The 20075-nt window shown below is 47.6% G+C and overlaps 1 protein-coding gene across 1 annotated transcript in view; it reads right to left on the bottom strand.

Moving 5' to 3' along the window:
• Nucleotides 1–17575, bottom strand: part of FRMD4B (FERM domain containing 4B) — a 76338-nt gene extending 58763 nt beyond the window's left edge. The window contains exon 1 of the mRNA XM_062500700.1: nucleotides 17414–17575. Within this exon, the coding sequence (XP_062356684.1) occupies nucleotides 17414–17575 (162 nt within the window). The remainder of the gene's footprint in view (nucleotides 1–17413) is intronic.
• Between the last annotated feature and the right edge of the window lie 2500 nt (nucleotides 17576–20075).

Below are 20075 nucleotides of genomic sequence, written 5' to 3'. Positions count from 1 at the left end.
TTTTATTGATGAGATGATGTAAAGAAGCATCTTAGAAGTCTCATTTACAAATATGGATACAGACAACATTTAAAGCCTGAGACACTGGAAATCTTTACTCAGAAATCACACATCCACTTCCCAGAGCACTGGAAAGCTCAGTCAAGGAGTTGCAGAAGATGCCAAGGCACTGTGAAATGTGACAAACCTGGCAGCTCCCACCTGCATTCCCAGAGCTCTGTGGCCACAGGCTCGTGTCACCCCAGGAACACTTCATCCCATGGACAAAGCTACAGGACAGCAATGTCCAGAGCCATGAAATGCCTGTGGCTGTAGCTCCGAGGAGAGCTGTTTACACCCCTCTGCCCTCCCAGCTCGTTCCTGACCACCCGAGGGTTACATTCCTGCTAAAGCACCTTCTTCCCCCAGGATGAGACACAGGGATACTCACTGTGTGACACCACAGCCTGCCCAGGGAATACCCATCTGCTGGTGTGACCATCAGCTTTGAATCTGTAGGCTCCAATCCCTGAACAAAGCAATGTTAACCTGGACAGCCCAAGCCCTTTTCCTCCTCCTGCACGCCCAAAGCTTCAGCCACCAGCACCCTGGTTCCTGCAGCTATGCAGGAGCTCACTCCAAGTATCCCCACCCCATTCCTGATGGGGCAGAGAGCACTTCACTTGGCTCACCCCGTTTTTACAATCGGAAGAAAATCACTCCAAATTGCTATCACAGGGAAGCACAAGCCCATCCTACATCAGGAATGTCGCCCACCAGAGAGGTCATCTCCAGGAGACAACTCTCTCCTCACATCCAGCTGCCTCCCTGTGCAGACAGGGCTCTGACAAGGCAATACTCACATTTCACAAACCTTTTCTGTACAGGACGTAGAACCAAAAGCTTTGGAAGCTATTGCAGCTGCAAGCTCACCTCACAAGCTTTGGAGTGTCAATCCCCTTCCACCAGCCCTGTACGGTCCCAGATGGAACATGACTGTGGCACAGCAATGTTCCAGCATGGTCACAGGTACCAATAATCTGGTCCCATCCTCTTGCCCAGAGAAAAGCTTCATAAACAGGCTTCCATCAGTTTCATCAATGGATTTTGGCCAGGGAAGGTGCCTACAGCTCAGCAACTGCAGACTCTGGGCTCCTGGGGCTGGAGAGCAAGAGACTCCTTTTTAACTCCCCCTTTAAATGACACTGGTGTGATTTATTTGATTTATTCCCCACAGCACATCCACTTGCAGGTCTGTTTTCTCAGGCTATGGGAAGGGACTTGTGCTATGTCCCAACTCCCAGGGCACCAGGCTCCTCAAAGACCCAAAGCCCTGGAGCCCTCGCTGATACCGTTTCTTTCATCTTTAATTCAGGACACCCTGCTAATCTGAACAATATAATTGATTTTCCCTCTGTTGGACCAATCCATCACGAGATGAGCACAGTTGTCTGGCTCAGTCAAGAGCTGGTGTGAAGAGTCTTGAGATATTTATACACACACACACACATCTGTTTTCAGCTTATTCTTACTGATTTGGCATTGTCTGTACAAATGAACAATTTTTGCAACATGTCCCCAGATTAGTTGACTTAGCAGTTATTTTTAAAAGCCTTCTAATATTTAAGCTATTATCCAGTAAAAGAAGTAGCAGCATAAAATTCATGAAGCATCTCTGTGTCTCATCTCATTCCCAATAGGAAATTAGGAGAGAGACATTACACAGTCTTATTTCTGGCAAAACCATACTGAGAGGCTGGGAAACAATAAAAATCCAGCATCCCAAAGTCACTTGTATTCTCTGTACACAAGTAAGCAGCAAAACCTCAAAAATGGAGAGAACTGAAAGGATACACTTTCCACTGCAGAAATACAGTTATATCAAAATAGTGCAGCTCTCCTAATTTACAGGCTGTCAGCAAGAGTCTGATTCACTCATATCTTCAGTAAAAAAAGGCAGATAATGAAGGGAAACAAACAATTCTCAGAATTTCCATGTGTGGAAATTAAAGCATATGGCGAGATTGTGACTCTACATAGAAAATTAGCATTATCATAAAGATTTCATTAGCTGGGAGGAAACAACATTTTGTCCTCCCTTTTTTGTCGCAAAAAATGGTAACAAATTCTCCACCTAAAATCATCAAAGCAGATTTTCCAAAACATCCATCCTTTAAAAAGAAAATCAGCAAGGCAGAGGGAAAAACTACTTTTTGGCTACTTAGACCAATTCTCTACAATATTCTGAGCCTGTTTATTTGAGGGAAAAAAAAGCACATGCAGGATATTTATGCTATTTCTCTCGGAAAGAAACATCCTCCCTATGCAAAGCTGGTCCTTACATGCAATATTTTTAGACATCCATGTGTGTCATCACGTTAGGGAAAAAATAGGGTGTAAACAGGAAATCTTAAAAAAAACCCAAAACCCCTAAGCCAAAAAAAAAAAAAAAAGAAAAAAATAAAAGAAAAAGAGCTGTCAGAATAACACATCTCCTGAAGAGAAGCTTAGGAATGGAGAATCATGAAGGGTCTGGGTCAGGAGCAAACCCCAATGTGTTACAGTCCCTCCAGGTCAGATTTCTCCCTCCCAGAACTGGGCAAGTTACAAAGAAGTCACTTGGCCGATCTGTCACTGACTTCTACTTTTAAGCCTTTTTTGTTTTAAGGTCTCTAAAAACTCTCTGGCCAAAGAAGAGAGGATTAGATGTCATCTGCACATAATTAAGGCAAAACTGGGAGCTGTGTCTGCCAGTGACAGGCTCAGAGCTCTGTGTGCATCCCAGCTGCTCTCCCTGGGGATGTGCCACGGTTTGGGCTCAGCAGCCCGTGTGTGCACACACTGCACCACTGAGTACAACCTTTCCAGGGACAGCCAGCATCCTGCAGCCACCTAAATACTCATCAGCAAAACCCTCACCCACATCCAGCAAGGCTTCACACCTTTAATACTCTCAATTCCATGAGAAGTCTTTTGGAAGGAGCAAACCTCTCCCCCCAGTTCTCCTTTTTCCTTCTTCCCAAGATAAATCCTTTTGTTCAGGCCTGGGTGCTACTGGAAACATCCCAGGGTGACACCAGGGATTTGGTCCCAGATGCACTGAACTGTGCATGTTATTTCCATGAGCTCCTGGCAAGGTAACCACATGAAATTAAACTTCACTGGCAGATGAATAGCTCTGAAAGATATTTTATAGGCAGGGAAAAAAAACACCTGTACTGATGCACTCAGTGATGAAAGAGAAAGGGGAACCATTTTCACTACATAAATGACCAGCATTTAACAGCCTTAAACCTGCAGTTTGAAAAGTGAGAAATTGGACTGTGGTACATCATTAGTACATAGATTATAAAAACTGGCTCATTTATCCTGAAACAGGCACACCACAGCAGTTCAGGCAGTCAGAGAGCACTGAAGAAAATAATACAGATAACAAAAAGCCAAAGAGCAAAATTCCCTCTCCCAGAGGGCAATGCTGTCCCCTTTGCACACTGAGTTCACAAAGCCTGTGCCATGAGGACATCCCAAAATGCTTCCATCCTGCCCTTGGCAGTGACTCGGAGGCAGCAGCATCACTTTCCAGGTGCACAAGCCTAGAGCACCAGCCTGGATCTTTAAAAGACTTCATGTCCAAATCCCTACCTGAACTGCACGTAACCACCCATTAAAGCATCACCAGCAATTCCTTGTAAAGGTTCTAATTTTTTTGTCCAAACCTCTCTTCTGTAACTCATAAGCCTGTAAGAGATTTCAAAGCTTAATACTGAAGCCCCCACACTTCAGATTTTTGTTGGCATTTAGGTGGTTTTTTTTTCCTAAAGGGTTCTGAAGGCATTTAGGATCAGCTCCTCAGCTGCTTCAGATCAGCACTGCTTCGTTGACTTTGGTACAACCTTACAAGCTTATGTCTGGCCCCTGAACGTGCACAGCCTGATCAAAATGTGAAATCACATGCAAGAATGTTTAGCAATAAGGAGCTGCCCTAACCAGGCACATCTCAGGAAAATAAAAGCCTTTGCCTGTCCTTCTGGAAGGAAGGGGCCTGCATGCAGCTGGGGGGAAGAAGGAAAAAGTTATAATGGTTTAAATGACCTCAGAGTTTCCTGGTGTGTCTGTTGGGAGAGCAAAGCTTCATCATGTTCCAGCACTTGGAGTCACTCAGAACTTTAAGGAAGAAGCAGGAAAATAACAGACAGAAGTTTGGGTCTACACCAGCATTGCTGTGGAAGCTTTTTAACAATCTGCACAGATCTCCAAAAACACCATGATGCACATTCTGGGGAGCCTGTCTGCAACCCACAGGTCTTCCCTGACCAGTGCAGGTGTCATCACTCAGTGTCCCATGGTGGGAGGGGCTCAGGCTGAAACCGAGGGATGAGGATTGGAAATGCTCCACTCTCCCACGAGTGAGGATCCAAGGAAGGGGAGCATTGCCCCAACCCACTGCCCCATCCCACCTCACTGTGTGCCTCTCCACCAGCTCCTTTGCCACAGAGCAGTGCAGTGCCTTCCCCTCTGGACCCACAGATACCTCCTGCACTGCCCAATGGGTCAGCTCTGGGTCCAAAAACTCCTTATTCCCCAGTCTGCTCACACCAGCCAGGGCAGCCAGTGGTTTCCTGCCATGACACCACAGTCTGGCTCACACAGGCACGATAAACCTGCAATGATCCCTTTGAGGGCAGTGACAGAGCTCCCACAAGCTTTATGGGGGCAGACCACATCTCCAGACATACTGCCTCTCCTTCCTAATCTTAAGTCATAAAGAAGCCTTTGGCTGAAGTCCTGTCTCCAGTGTAGTCAATTAATTTTGTCATTAATTTTAAAAGGATCAGGATTTTGCTTTAAATCATTTGTTATCTCACTATTAACCTCTAACAGAAGCCAGTATCTGCTTAATGTTAAATAGCCAGTGATGGTCCAGAGTGGCTGGCTACATCTTTCATCCTTTGTGCCCTGGCAAACCATCCTGTAGGACCCATCAGGTGACTCCAAGTGCCACCCCCATCCCTCCCAAGGGCTGCAGAGGCCACCTTGTCTCTGCACACTCATGAGATGTTTACCCACAGCAGCTGCAGGGACTAAGCTGAGCCATTCCCAGTACTCAGGGTACTCTCTTTCTCAGGATCAGCCAGGCAGGGACAGACACTTAAAGCCATAACTGAATGACATGCACAGAAATAATGTTTTAGGATGAGACAGGCTGGAGAAAAGTGCAAGTTTTGCACTCCGATGCCCCTCTGACAATGCTCTACATGGAAATGTTGGCTCTGCTAAAGTTTGGCAATGAGCTGGAGATAAAACAGTGCCTGGAACAGGGGGCTGAGAGGCTGCCTGGGTTGCATGGCACCTTCCTAAAATAGCCATGTGAGCTGGAGATAGGATGAAAAAACTGGCTCCTGCAGAGCATCAACTGACTTTCATGTAAGCCCCACCAGCTGAGCCAGTGAAAAAGTCTGGCAGAGGAACAGCTCAAGTGCTCTCCCTCACTGCAGGCACTGTGGCTTTGCAGGGCCACGTGCCAACAGACTTCCCATGCAACCCTCCTTTCCCCCATTTATTCTATTATTTCTCATTGCAGGGGATGGCAGATCTAAGGCACTCTTTCACCCTGCTGATGGCTTGTACAGGATGACAGGCACAGCCTCTTGGGTTCATTAGAAAGATCCCACTCACCAGAGCAGGTCGTGGGGCTCTAAATCTCATCCTCACCTCCCAAAATTCTTAGAAGTAATGATGAGCACACTATAATAAGACCCCCAAAAATGAAGAAAACCAAAGAACAGCAATAAATTAAAATCCAGGAAACAAATTAATTCAATCTTCCTCAAAATGATAAATCCAGTAACCCAGCCAGGAGTTAAAGCTCTTTGCCAAGAGCAAAATATAAGCAGCAGAACTGCAACTTCTTGCTCCCTACCAGGAGTGTGCAATGTGAAAAACTCACCTCTCTCCTCCCCATGAGGAAATCTTGCAGTGTGCCTGCCTTTCCTGATGCTACCCATGGCTTTTCCTGTACTTGCCTTTGCTCCATTCCACATGGGGTTGCAGGGGGTGCACGATCACTGTGAACTCAAATGCACAGGCAGCATCATCCTGCCATTGCAGCAGGCAGAGGGAAGAACTGCAGCTTAAGTCTGGCTCTGCTGGCCCCAGACTTTCCAGCTACCAAGCAGCACCCAGCCAGCATTTCACCTCTCCTGGCACTGCCAAATGATCTCTCTGGCAGTGTTATCACAGATGCTGAATTCCTCAGAGAGGGGGAGAGGTTAGCTATCCTCTTGAAGGATCAGCACCTTTACTGCAGTAGTATCCTCCTTAAAGGCATCTCAAGACAGAAAATAATTTCTCAAGCGAGAAAAGAATAGGCAGGCAACTCTACAGCTAATGCTATAAAAAAAAAATACTATCTGGAAAATTAATAGGAAACAATCAGTACGAATCTGCCACAAATATCAAGTCAGTGAAATCCAACATCTGCTTTCCTTGGCAGCACACAGCCAGTAAAGTTGTGTCTGGCAGAGACACTTATCACCAGCAGTGCTGAGACACTGCAGACAGGTCATTACTGTACACAGCCCAGGGTGCTGGTCTGTTCCAGTGCAACCTCCTGGGAATTCAGGGGAAAAAGGCGTCCTGTGGGATCAGAGTGCTCTCCTGATGCTACCTGACAGAAGAAATGCAGGGGCTGCCCCTGAAGGGGGGCACTGCCTGGAGGCAGCAGCATTCTCTGTCCCTGAATAAGCAGTGCCCGCGGTGGGGCAGGACTGGCCACCAACCCTCCTGTGACCTGTCCTGACCTTTGCTCCTCTGCCAGGAGGCAAAGCAGTTAAGCTCCAGCTTCTCTGCTTAAGTCTCTACAACATGAATCTCAGGGTTTATTCTGTGCAGAGCTTCTGGTAACTTTTCCTGAGTTCTGCCTCACCCCAGAAGCCATCCCTGACTCACTTGAACAAATTCAGCTTTCCCTGTTACAGGAATAGTTACAGAAGATGAAAAAAATGCCTTTATGGAAGAGTAATTTCACATGCCTAGAGACCCACACCCTGCCCTTGATGCCTTCTTGCCTCTCCCCAGCCCTGAAACTCTCCCCCATTTCTGATGGCTTTTCACAGGATGCTCCTCTGTCCCTCCCTGCTCACCCCTAAGTTGGGTTTTTGAGGGAAGGCTCCCAAAGCAGGAGACACAGGCAGAGCAAGCCATGACCAAATAATTGCCATCCCCTCCTCTCATCCTCTAAAATCATCTTGAATCTCTTCTTCTCCTGCCCCATCCAGGTCTCTGCACCCAGCATCTCCCCCTAGACTTTTCCAGCCACTCATGCTTGCCAACAGCCCCTCAGGAAACCCAGATGCCAGCCTTGGACAGACAATCAGGTAAGGAGGAGATGAAAAATAATTTATAAAGAAGGCTAAAGCACAAGTCCTTTAAATCTGCAACTCTATAAAGAGTTGCAGAGAGCAGGTAAGTAAACCAAAAGAAGTCACAATAGTGGGTATGGGCTGGAGCAGGCAGCGAGCAGCGTTTCTGTGGAGGCAAGGAGCCAACATTCCCAGTGCCAGCAGCTTGCCAGGCACTCAGGGAGGCTGATCCAAATGGTTCCACATTTCACTTTTAAAGCAAAACAAGTGCTCTGGATCAAAGGCTCTTTCTCAGCAGCCGGTACGCCCCAGCTCTGTGTGCACTGCTGCACCTCCAGGCCACCTCTTCACAAGGGTGTTTTGGGGGCTGAGAGGGGACTTTATGAGGAGATATTTAATAGCTGCATGCTGAAAGGAGTTACTGTGCCAGGCGCCGACTGCCTTTTCTCGGGACTCATGAATCTGTACTTTGTTCAGGTTAAATCATATCTCAGAGCAGGCCATAAAGGTAATCTCTGAAAAGAGGTTTTCTCTCTAACCAGAAGTTAGAGATCTTTGCTCCAGCTGCAGCAAAGTTACCAGAATCCAGCTTGGATTTAGCCCTTTGCTAAAGTAGCCAAGACAGCATTTACAACAAAGGCAGGAAAAAGCAGCTGTAAATGCTGGGATAAACAAACAGCGCCTTATCTCCTCAATGGAGTGCAAAAGATGCAAAGAAATTTTTATGGACTGATCTTTCAAGGCAAAGAAAAGAGCAAGCAGAAAGGTTTCAGCCTACCCTACCCCAAACTTTCTTAGCTCTGTACTGTTTTCTGGCTCTCTGGGGCTCACAGCTCTGAGCTCTGTACAATGTTTAACTCAGGACACACTGCAAGAGCACTAAATAACATTATCTGTCACTGCTAAGCATCAGAAATTAAAATACTCTTACCTCCACGTCTCACACCCTGCTGGTTTAAATGGACTTGAGAAACCCAAGAAGTACTCCCAGCATGCATGCACTAAGCCTTCATGTTTTCTGCACATTTGAGCTGGGGGAAGAAGGGAGACACGATCCCGGACTTCTTCCGTTGCCATATAATCTGAAGGAAGTGACCTCTGCATTTGCTGCTTTGATTACAGATTCAGAAACAAAAGCCCTTCCAGAGTGAGTCAGGGGACACGAGGGGATGAAATGGGATTGTTAAAAATGGGAAAGCATTACAATTGTGTGTTGTTTTTTTATGCTTTTTGCCTTTTTTTTCCCCCCGTGTCTGTGATATTAACCCCTTTATTATAAAACAAAACTAAATGAAAAAGCAGCAGTTACTGACCAAAGGCACAGCATAGGTGCCAGTCCTGGGGCAGTGAAGACACCTCAGTGTGGGATCATGATCCCCGTGTCACAGCAATGCCTGAGGACCCCCATGCTGGCAGCTCTGTGCTCCATCCCCCCTCCCAGCTCCTCCAACCCACACGCTCCTATCCAGGGACAGGAGGGACCTTTGTGTAAAAACTTGGCACAGCATTAAAACTTCAAGCCATGCCCAGTCTGAAACCCTTGGAGCAAAGCTGAGCCCTGTGGCAGCAGGGAGCAGCCCATCTGAAGGGATACAGGAGCAGAGATAACCAGAGCTTGTCTGCTCAGCACACCCACCCTCCCCTCACCACCCCACATCTCCACTGTCCCTCCCTGCAACACACACCCCCAGGCACAGCGTTCCACTGGACTTCCCAAACTGCTTTCCAAAGCTCAGGTCTGCTGCTCTGAAGCGGGGTGCTACATTCTGGGGAGGGAACTGAGAGTGTGGACACAGTTCACACCCATGGCCATCATTCCGGACTTGCTCCTGCTCTACAGGAGTGCACTTCGCTGCTGGTAGAGGAGTAAATCATCTCCCTGCTGCTCCTTTGCTGTTCTGAGTGCAAAACACTGAGCTCTACTTTGATTCCCTGGTTCCTTCCCCACTGGCACATCAACCCACAAGGCTTCACACACACCCCCCCATCTCCGACACAGCAGCACTAACTAGGTAACTGTGTCAGGCAGAGCACAGGTGTCACACAGGCAAAAAACCAGCTCTCCTCAAAGAAAACTCAAACAACTGACACTGCCTTCACTGAAAAAAACAAATGAACAAAAAAAACCCCAAAGCACACAAAAAACCAAAAACAAACAAACAAAACTAAACAAAAAAAACCCCAACAACAACAACAACAACAAAAAAAAACAACAAAAACCAACAAAAAACAAACCCACAGAACAACAAAGAACTGTCCACCCAAATCCAGGAAACTGCAACTTCCAGAGTTTCAACCTGGCCTTCAGGCAGGTACACAAAGAGGCACAAAGTCTCAAATTTAAACCTGGAGTTACTGCAAAAATCTGAATGCACTTATTCAGTCATTTATGCTCTCAACTGACCAGTCACTATGCACACAGGAAAAACTGTGAACACTCTCCCAACCAAATTTTTTAAATCCAGGGATCTGTCTCAATTAAAAAAAAAAAAAAAAGAAAAAAATGAAGTTCAACACCTGGAACAAACTAACTTGCTTTTCCCAGAATGAAAACAAGTCAAACTTTGGACAGCAACACCTCAGATGTGGCTCCCTCTTCTCAGAGGTCCTGAGACCCTTTGGCCCAGCTGAAGTCCCCCAAACAGGAGACTCTGTGCCAAGTGTTTGAGGCCAACAAGAGGTTCCATGAAGTTGCAGAGCACTGTGTAAGGACAGAACCTTCCCAACAATGCTGGGGAGAGCAGCAGCACTGCCTGGTCCACCCATCACACAGGGTGAGTCAGCCCTGCTCCCCTCCTCTCCCTGAACAGCCATCAATCCAGACACCTCCAGAGGGCAGCTACCCCAGACACCCAGGATGCAGAAAGGTGCCAGAGGTGCCTCACCCTCCTTGTTTAATTCAGAAGAGCCAGCTTTGATCAAATAACCACCCCTTAAATAGCTGCAGACAAAGAGTTGTCTTTTCCCCCCAAAGTTATTTTGTAAAAGCCAACATGCTCATAGTCATGAGACTACAAAAGCTTTCCATTCCATGCTCAATATCACAGATTTAATGAAAAAACCATAAGCTGGCCCCACATCAGGCAGGAGGGTGCCAGGTCAGGTCCAGCCAGCTGGTCCAGACTGAACCAGCAACCTAAGAGGTGGCAGTGAGACAGTTTTGGGAGAGGATTTCAGAGCAATAAACTTGTATTTATCTCCAAAACAGACTCCAAAGCCCCAAAAATAAGATGGAAAATAGACAGTGAGTCATGTTTCCTTAGAGAAATGATGTGAAGGTTACCTGGGTGGTGCCAGCTTCTGCCCTGCTGGGATAACCACAGGGACAGGAATAGCTGGAGGAGGGAGAGCACAGCTCCTTGGAGATCCATGGCTTCCAAACAAACATAGATCAGAGCTTCATAACTCAGCTGTACAGAAAACTTTTCTTTAACTGAGAAAAATTAGAGTTTAAAAGAAATACAGCACACCTGTAAGAGGTAGGAAGCTGCTGGAGTTGAGCACAGGGAAATCTCTGCAACTCTGAGGCATGAATGAGCTGTGTTTGGGGACAGCAGTGCCACGACCCTTCACTGAAGGGTGACCCTACAGGGAATGCAGCACACCCCAGCCCCTCAGCAAGGTGAACAGATGCACTGAGCTTGATAGGAGAGAGCAATTACTGCCACTTTCACTATGGCTTAACAAACACCACCCTGCTCCAAACCTCACAGCCTCTGCCCAGCCCACATCTCCCTGCCTAGAAACCACTGGCCCAACCAAAGGGAAAGCCAGGATGCTCAGGAACCAGCACATCACCAGCAGTGCCATGGGTGGAAGTGCAGTGACTTCTCCAGCCCCATTCCCAGCTCTGCTGGCACCACACTCCTGTGCCTGATGGCCAGCAGGGAGATGCACACTGGGGCACCCATCCCCAGGACAGCATCTACTCCACATCAGCTGGAAAAGCATCAGAAACATCACAGTCTTAATCCTAGCCTTGCTTGGACTGTCAAGGATGACTTTTAAAGGCTAAATCCAGAACATTCAAGCTCTTCTCAGCTTTTTGATGACACTCATTCTCCCCATCTCCTTCCCCAACACACCACTGATGCATGTTTAAATGAATGACAGATCAATTAGTGGGGAAAAGTGTACATGCGTATTTGTGTGTGGGAGGGTATTTGAGCTAATATATTCCAGCACTGATAGCTTTATCCTCTTTGCAGTCTCTGAGAATGAACTGGCCTCCATCTGTACAGAAGATTAGTAGAATTACTAATCACTAATTATGACTCAGAGGTTTTAAATGCAATGCAGACTGTACAAGAGGTGGCCTGATTTTCAGAAAATGAGGGGACAAAGATAGCACAGTGTTATTTTAAGCACATGGACAGTCCATCCAAGATCACAAAGCACTGCAGTGACAACACCAGCAAAGGGGTGACAGAGAGACAAACATTCAGAAGGACGAAAATGAAGCTTGGAAAAACCAGCAAGTGCCTGAAACACTTTTAATTTACCTTTTACAGTTTGTGTCCAGTCAGAGTAATCTGGCCAGCCTCTGCAAAGGCCAGAATGGAGATTTATCCAGGCAAGCTCATACAGTGATACCTTTGTACAGGACCTTCTGCCTCTGAGAAGTGGCGCCAGCGACATTTGAAATCCAACGTATTTTGTGAGCTGCGTCACATCGAAAAGGAAAAATATTTATACAGGCCCAAGTGGTTTGTGAATAGAAGGCACTGTTTGGAACTGGCACCATGACACGCTGAAGGAAATGAGATGACGTTCACAGTCTGGTTGTGAAGTTTGTCAGTGAGGGAAGAGGGAGAAGCCATAAAAAAAAAAATCATATTTTTGTTTGAATAAACTCTCTCAAACAGAAAACGCTATATCATGAGCTCAGATGGAAACATATCTGGCAGAGAGCTCTGGAAAGCTGCTGCTGGAAGTGTGCAGAGCCAAGTTTAACTCTAAGCTGTCAGGAGGCAGTGCCCAGAGCCAGGCCTGTTCTCAGACCTCCTAAAGGCTCCCCCAAAGTCCCTGCCATGGGGACACCTCCACATGCCAGGTTTGGACATGATGGGAGTTTCAGCAGAGCCAAAGCTCTGCAGGTGACATATCAGCAGTATCATTGCACTAGATCAGATCCCTTAGAAAAGAAAAACAGCTGGATGAAAGCAGCCAGAGCAAAGCTTTTCCAGGGTAACTGGTAATCCCCAGTGCACAAGTTTAAATCTTTGAAGGAACACAGACACATTCAGTGTCCTCTAAAAAGGTTTTCAAGCTCCCTTTGAAAAGCCCTAACCTGCAAGAACACCTGAGATGCTTCTGCTGAGCATCACTCCTGGGGTCTGTCTGGTGGGGAACAAAGTTCTGCCCTGACAACGCAGCCCCAACTTTGTGCTCTCCCTCGCCACTCCAGCACTGCTTTTCATCACTGTGAAAAGAGAAGGAAAAAAAGGCATCTCAATTTGTTGTCAGCATTTTTCATAATGAAAAGTTAAGGTGTGGTAGCAGAGGAAGCATGGTGCTCACTATCCAAACCAACTACGTTAGCACTGGAGGAAACAGAAGTCAGCCACTTCCTCTCCTGCTCCTCCACCCCAGGTACCATGGGCCAGACACACTTACAAAGCTGATGCATTGTGCTTCATCAGCAACATTTTTTCACTTCATACAGAGGAAATGACCTTTCAGAGGTTAAAAAGCACTTTGTCCAAAAGACCCATATGAAAAGTTTATACTTTAACGCAGTAATTTATCAGCTAATTACCAGTGCAATTGGAAATTTCAGTTACTCCTAAACTGCTTAATCATAGCAATGTTCCCCTATCTGGCTGTACATCCAGCAGATCAATCACAACACGCCATTGTATTCTGCAGGGGGTTTGGGAACCATTTTCCCAATTTCTTTACCGCTTTGTGTGGACCAGACTGACACACATTTAAACCTGAACCATTCACTTGACCGGTTTTTAATTTGTAAGTGTTAGCTGCATCATTAAACAAAACTTTGATGCCATACCTCATTCTTGCTTAACCACACTGAGGAATCACTGTGTTGTGGGATACACTGGTGGCAACTTCATGTCAATATTCCAGTGAAAACCAGGCCAGTGGTAATATAGGCAACCAAACACAGGATCAATGTTGACTCAAAGTTTTTTTGGCTTTGCAGCTGCTTATTAACCTCATTTATATAAAATTTTCACTTTGTTTTACTGCTCTATAATTAAATCTAAGACAGGTGGCCTATAAAACCAGCATGTGGAGGGTCCTGCAGAAAGCTTTCTTTGGGAATAGTATCAAGACACCTAGAAATGCCATGTTGCCCCATCTCAGGCATCCAGAGGGGCTGTGGGAAGACCCCCCCAAAGCCACAGCACTATGTGCCAGTGCTCCACAACAAAATACAGCCCTCACTCATTTCTCTGGTAGGAAGTGGGAATCCCTGAGTGAAGGTTTCTATGTTGAATTCTCATCCAGGAATTTTCCCAAGCCCTAACAGCCCAAATAATTCACACTGACTTGCTGCTGTTAGAAAAAAGACCTGTGCCAGCTTTTCTATCAGCTGTCTCTGCAAATCTAGGACAGGCTTTAAATGCTCCCTACCATGGAACAAGACAATGTTCCCTGGCATACAACCCAAGGGCTCAGAAAATCACAGAGAACCCTCGTGAGTGTTCAGGGGTTATTTCAGAGCGAGACAGGACACCCCAGCACTGCTATGGCTCACAGCCTCCTCCAGATGAATGGGCTCTGGGCAAGTAGGACATCCTTTCTCCTTCAGCAGGTGGGACAGATGATGAGAAGCATCCTGGAGCAAGGATCAGCTTGGGGAAGTGCCTGGGCTGGGGCAGAAGTCCCTGCACCAGTGACCAGGTGAAACAACAGGTAAAACCTTGGAAAAGGTTTCCCACATACACGTGCCAGAAACACAAAGGCTAAGGAGAAGGTGACTGACAAAGGCTGGTTTGTGCTTGTTGGGGTGGGTTTTAGTTATGCTTAAAGCTGCTAAGGCAGGTAAGGGCTTTATGCTGGCAGAGAGGATTTGAGCCTGCCCTGCCAGCCGGCGCTGCCCCGTGACCACCTCCACACCTGCCAAACACAGGTGGGGACCCTGCTCAGACACACAAATAAAGGTGTTGTGGCTTCTCCCTGCTGTGACTCGAGCTCAGCTCTCCCACCAGGCTACCAAGTGTTTTGTATTTTAAAAGGACTAAAAATCCCCCTCACCACAACAACACATGTAGCACTTCAAGGAGAAGGAATCCTACTTGTTTTCCTTTCTCTACAAAAATGAATTGATGATTCAATAGAGACTTGCTGGCAGCATCCAACTCATATGAAAATAGCCACTGGCCCACAAAGGGTGATCCCCAGATACTGATCAAAGCAAACTGAGCCTTCCAGGGCTGATCAGCAGCACAAGTGCCTGTCACCTCACCCTTCCCTGCACATCCCTGGTATGCAGCTCAGGGGACTAAGTTCTACCTGGTGTCCTGATCTGTCACATCACACACAGCCCACGGAGCCCCCAGAGAGGGGAAAAGCCTATGTTTAGCCAAAAGAGCCTCTATATGAAACTCATGGTATTTTTCACATCTGGAATATGAATGCAAAGGAGCTACAGAAATATGAGCGTTCTCTGTGAAGCCAAGGTGGGAAATGCTAAGCACCTGTCCAGGAGTCAATTTTAATAAGAACACAGGGCAAAAAGATGTTTTCATGTGGCTGCAATAACTACTGGACTTCTGGAGAAAAATCAGAGTACAAATAGCATCCATGGCAGTTATATCCTTTTTACAAAGAACAGGGGAACAAAGGGAAACAATTTGCTCAAGACAATGAAGGATCTGCGGTTATGATGGGTCACAAAATCTCACACCCAAGATTAGTCCTGTCCCACAGACACTGCAACATCCACTTGCTCAGAGGAACAACCCCATGGAATGCTCTGCACTGCTTGTGTTGCTCCTGTGTTGCTCCACTGAGCCTGAGGTGAAGAAACATGACCCAGGGTGGCTCATGTAAGGGTCACCCAGCCACTGTCTCTAGCTGTTTCCATAGCTTGAAGTCCTTAAAACATTAAGAATACCAGAGCGATTCAGGCTCTTGCAGGGCTCTGGTATCTGAGCAGTTGGGTGACATTTAACACTGTGTGCTCAGTCCTGTACTCACTGGACTCAGCAAGAGGTTTGAGCAGCTGTGAGCCAAGACTTCAGCACAGAAGGCAAAGTGCTACACAGCCCAAAAAGGAAGAGCTGCAGGGCATTTTTTCAGCCATTTCACTTTAATACACCCCAAATTACCACTAGCAAATTCCTGATGTTAAAATGTGAGAGCTGCCTTGCTCCTGCCAGGTTTCACCTCCCAGGGAAGACTCTCAGAGCAGCAAGTGAGGAACAACAGGTTCCTGCATGTCCCCAGCAGGACAAGTTGTGGGCAGAGGGGAAGTTCCCACTTCCCAGGCTCAAGGTCTGCCTGGAAGGATGAGAGAAGGACCAATCTCCTCTCCTCACCCATTTTCACATCCCCACTTTCAGACACAGGCACATGTTGGTGATGCTATTCATAAAGGAAATACAAGATAAAGCAACCACTAGGACATAGTAAGTTTGAGCAGAGATACATCTACTCTTTGTTTTGAAAAAAAAAAATCTCTTTTCACCTCGAGCCAGCCATCAGAGTATGGTAGCTGAACAGGCTGAATACAGCTGTTGTCAGAGCTGGTCCTCACCAAGCCTTTATTCCAGCCCTGGAGGGATGGGGTTTACCTCCAGAGGGATGCAATGGAGAGGGAAGGCAGTCTGAGCTGCATGCTCTTTATGTGAATGGACCGTAAAAATAACGCCCACACAGCACAGGTGCAACTGGATTTTACTGAGAGAGGAAGAAGAGAGTCAGGACTGCATCCCACTACATTTCTACAGGTCAGTAAAGGTGGGCAAAGGAAGAACAATGATGCCTTTACTCCTGCATTCCCTAACTAGTCATGATCCATGAACGGATCCACACCCACAGTGACACCTGTGTCAGACACATCACAGTGCTTCCATACATCATCTGCCCATCTTGTACCTCTACCACTGTAAAGCTGCTCTCCCACTCCTGAGCCTACCCTAAAGCTAAATACCAACAGATCACTTTAGGATTAAACAGGCACACATGTCCTGTTAGCACGACTTTCCCAGGGAAGCTGCATCCTGGTGGCTCTGGAGAGCTGTTTGCTACGAGCTGTGTCATTCTCTGTATTGCAACACAACAGGGAGAAGGGAGAAGCTGCTTTGAAATATTCACCCTGATGTAGCAAACACACAGTGAGGCTGAGAGCAGGCACGCAGCACAAGTTCACATGCAAGACAGAAGTACAGACACACAGAAATAAATAACTGCCAGCAAAAACAGACTTGAAAAAGAGTGACACCACCTTCGCTGCAACTGGATACCACAATAACTGCAAGTACAGGGCTGTGCCTTCTGCCTGCACAAAGTGGAGCCCCCCAGTTGCCATTCCAGGACTCACTGTAGCCCTCCCAAGCAGCAATCCCCCTATCATGCAAAGGACTACCACGTTACAAGATACCACTATGTAGTGACACAAACACAACAGAAAAAAACACAGCCAGTCTCTCCCATGGGAGAATCGTGCTCCAAGTGCACGGGCAGAGAGGAGCCCCTGGGGCTCTGTCCCCAGATCCCCAGGGCAAGGATGGTGACAGCAGCAAGAGGGGTTCCTAGGGGGTGCTGTAGGGGGGGCAGCTGGCTGCCAAAACACCCGCAGATTGACTGACTAATAAAACCTATTTGGCACAGAAGGCATCTCCCCCCAAACCCTGAATTCAGGCACAGAGCCGGCACTTTGCAAGCAATACCGTGATCAGCTCAGAGCCAGGTTCAGGCTCCTCTGAGCACCTCCCCAGCACCGCCGCGATGCTCTTCACCCCATCCCAGCCGCCTCGCCGGGGGTGCGCACGGAGGGACCAGCCCGGACAGACAACACGCACGCGGCCAGGTGCCGGGATGCTATTCCGAGGAAACGCTGGGACGACGAGCTGGATTTTGTTGTTGTTTTGTTTCTTTTTTACCTGGTAGACATCGCGGAGGCCACACCAGGCTCGCAGCGCCTGCCGGCACGCCCGCAGCCGAGCCGCGTACCACCGCCGCAGCGCTGCCACCGTCACCGTCCACACGAAGCGGCTGCCGCTGAACAGCAGGTCCTCCACCCCGCACATGAACACCGAAGCCATGAGCGCCTCTCCGCTGGCAACACGAGCCCTCCGGCCCCGGCTGGCTGCTCTCGCTGTCCCGTTCAGATGCCTGGCATTGAATGACGCTGCCCGGCTTTATTCGGCACGGCTGCTGCACGGAGCCGGGGTCAAGCCTTCAAACAAACTCCTCTTTGACGGCGCTTCCTGGGCAGATTCCCAGGCATGCCCCGGCTCCTGACGCCCAGCCAGCGGCTGCAGTAGCTCAGCCCTACCGGCAGCTCACACAGCAGCCTTGTCCTTAGCAGCTTATATAAAGCTCTGTTAAGCTCCAGTCGCTACCACTATGTTTTCTAATTAAATTTTAACCCTTTTGCCATATGCGCTGACAAGAAGCCCATTTGGATGCTGCGGGAGGAGAGGAAGGCGCTCGCCGCGCTCAGCGCTGCCGCACTTCAGGGAGCTGGGCAGGCGCTCCGCACACGAATCCCGCGCTATCTGCCTCCAACACCTCATTATCCGCTATACAGGGAACAAAGCTGTCATCGTTTTCTCCCGGCTGAGCCCGTGCTCAAATTATACAGTAGAAATCCTACTCGGAAAAGGCACTTCTGGGAACCAGCAAGTGGATGAAAGCGGGGGGAGGAGGGGTGTGGAAAAAACAGTCCTATGAGTCCTGCAGAAATAGAATAGCTTGGACGAGACCCTAAAGTTCATATTGTTCATATTGCTCCAAACCCCCTGCTATGGGCAGGGACACCTTCCACTAAACCAGGTTACTCAGAGCCTCATCCAGCCTGGCTTTGAACACAACCTGTGCCAGTGCCTCACAGTAAAAGAGATGCACTAACTTCTCTTCCAGCTCTGATCGTGGCAAATACCGACAGCACAGAGCCATCCCTCTGTTCAACACTTCTCCCTTGGTTGTTGCATCATGTGGGTAAAACACCCCAAACGTGCTGAAGAGATGATTTGCTCTACTCTTATTAAACTCACTCCATTAACAGTGCTTGCTACATGAGAAAAACAAAGCTGGGCATTGTAGCCGAGCTCTTCACAACAGCCCACAGCAAATAAACACTGCAATAATGACCCACAAGAGACTCCAACCTTGCCTCAAGCTAGTTTGAAATTAAACAGCAGCCGGCCCTTCTGGGGCTTAAAGTGTTAAAGCTCCTAAGCCGAACCTTCCATTTGAGCGTTCTTCCCTATTCCAAGCTAAGGGAGGGTGGAAGACTAACACCCCCCCTCAGAGAACTTGACGCTTTCTAAGCTTTTTGGGACAAGAAACTGCGGGAAGCCCAACATGCTGCCATCAGCACCTTGTTGAAGAAACTATTCAAGGAGCAGAATTTTGGCTAAAATCATCAGCGAAGCTAACCTGTACGAGTAAACTCTTGTGCAGTGCAATGAATGGAAAGGGGCAGGAACAGCTTGTGCACAGGCTGGGTGGGAGAGCTAAATCCCACAGCATTGCTGGCACTGCTTCCCCAAGGGCACTGCCTGCCCATCAGATGGTCCTCAGGGGAGGAAGACACCTGTGTGCCCACAGCACAGTGAAGTATTCACAAACCCCACCTCATTCCTTATTAATCAACCTGCTCCGTACTGCAGGAGCTCGCATGCCGCTGTGGCAGCTGGGTGATGTAATTCTGCAGACAGATGACTCCTGCCTGTTTGAGACAGGCTTTGGACCCGTGTCTCCGAGATCACCCTCTTCCCTTTCATGCATAACAGAGCAAAAGCAGCCCTGGTCCTCCTGGTGCTGGTATCCCTTGGCTGTGCTGTTGCCAGGGAGTTTCGATCCCCCCACATCTTGCTTTCACACATGGAAAACAACGACCATATTTCAAATAAATAAGAAGCTGCTACAAATGAGCCGAAGCAGAGGAGGATATGGCTTCTTGTAACAAGAGACAAAGAAAGATTTGGACTCAGCATTGAAATCCAGCATCCATATTCCCACTCCAAGGGTTTTATCATCTCCTGGAATTACTTAGAGCCACAAAATATCATCCTCCTCCCACTGTGTTTAGAGGACTTTGATAGCAATCCACAGGTACTAAATAAAAAGGGTTTCCCTCTTCCACTGGGAGAGAATGGTGACAAATATCCACGGGGTTATTCCAATAACGTGAGCCAGTGCCGGGCTTGGCATCAGGGAATTGCCATTCCCTCACAGAACACTGCTTTGGAGAGGAATCAGCCAGGAAATATCCAATGGCATCCGTTCACTGTGGTCAAGTCATATCCAAATTTAAACACAGAGATTTTTAAAAAATCCAGTTTTCAAGTGCCATTTCTAAAAGAAAAGAAAAGGATCCTTGTAGCTAAAGAAAAAGCGCAGGGAACAGCCCTGTCCCGTGCCAGGAAAATCCAAGCAACCCACTAGGAAAAGTTTATGTGGTTTTGTGCTGTGCCTGCTGCCCTCAGTGCCTTTTTGTTTTGCCTTTTTTCCCCCTATTGCCTAAATAGATTGAAAAAGAAGGACGATGATTTTTCTCCTGTAACAGAGCACAGAAAATTTGCACCAAGTTTTTTC

Source organism: Cinclus cinclus, chromosome 12, assembly GCF_963662255.1.
Source record: "Cinclus cinclus chromosome 12, bCinCin1.1, whole genome shotgun sequence".
NCBI classification, from domain to species: Eukaryota; Metazoa; Chordata; class Aves; order Passeriformes; family Cinclidae; genus Cinclus; species Cinclus cinclus.
The sequence above is the reverse complement of the archived record's forward strand: the minus strand, read 5'-3'. Positions and strand labels throughout refer to the sequence as shown.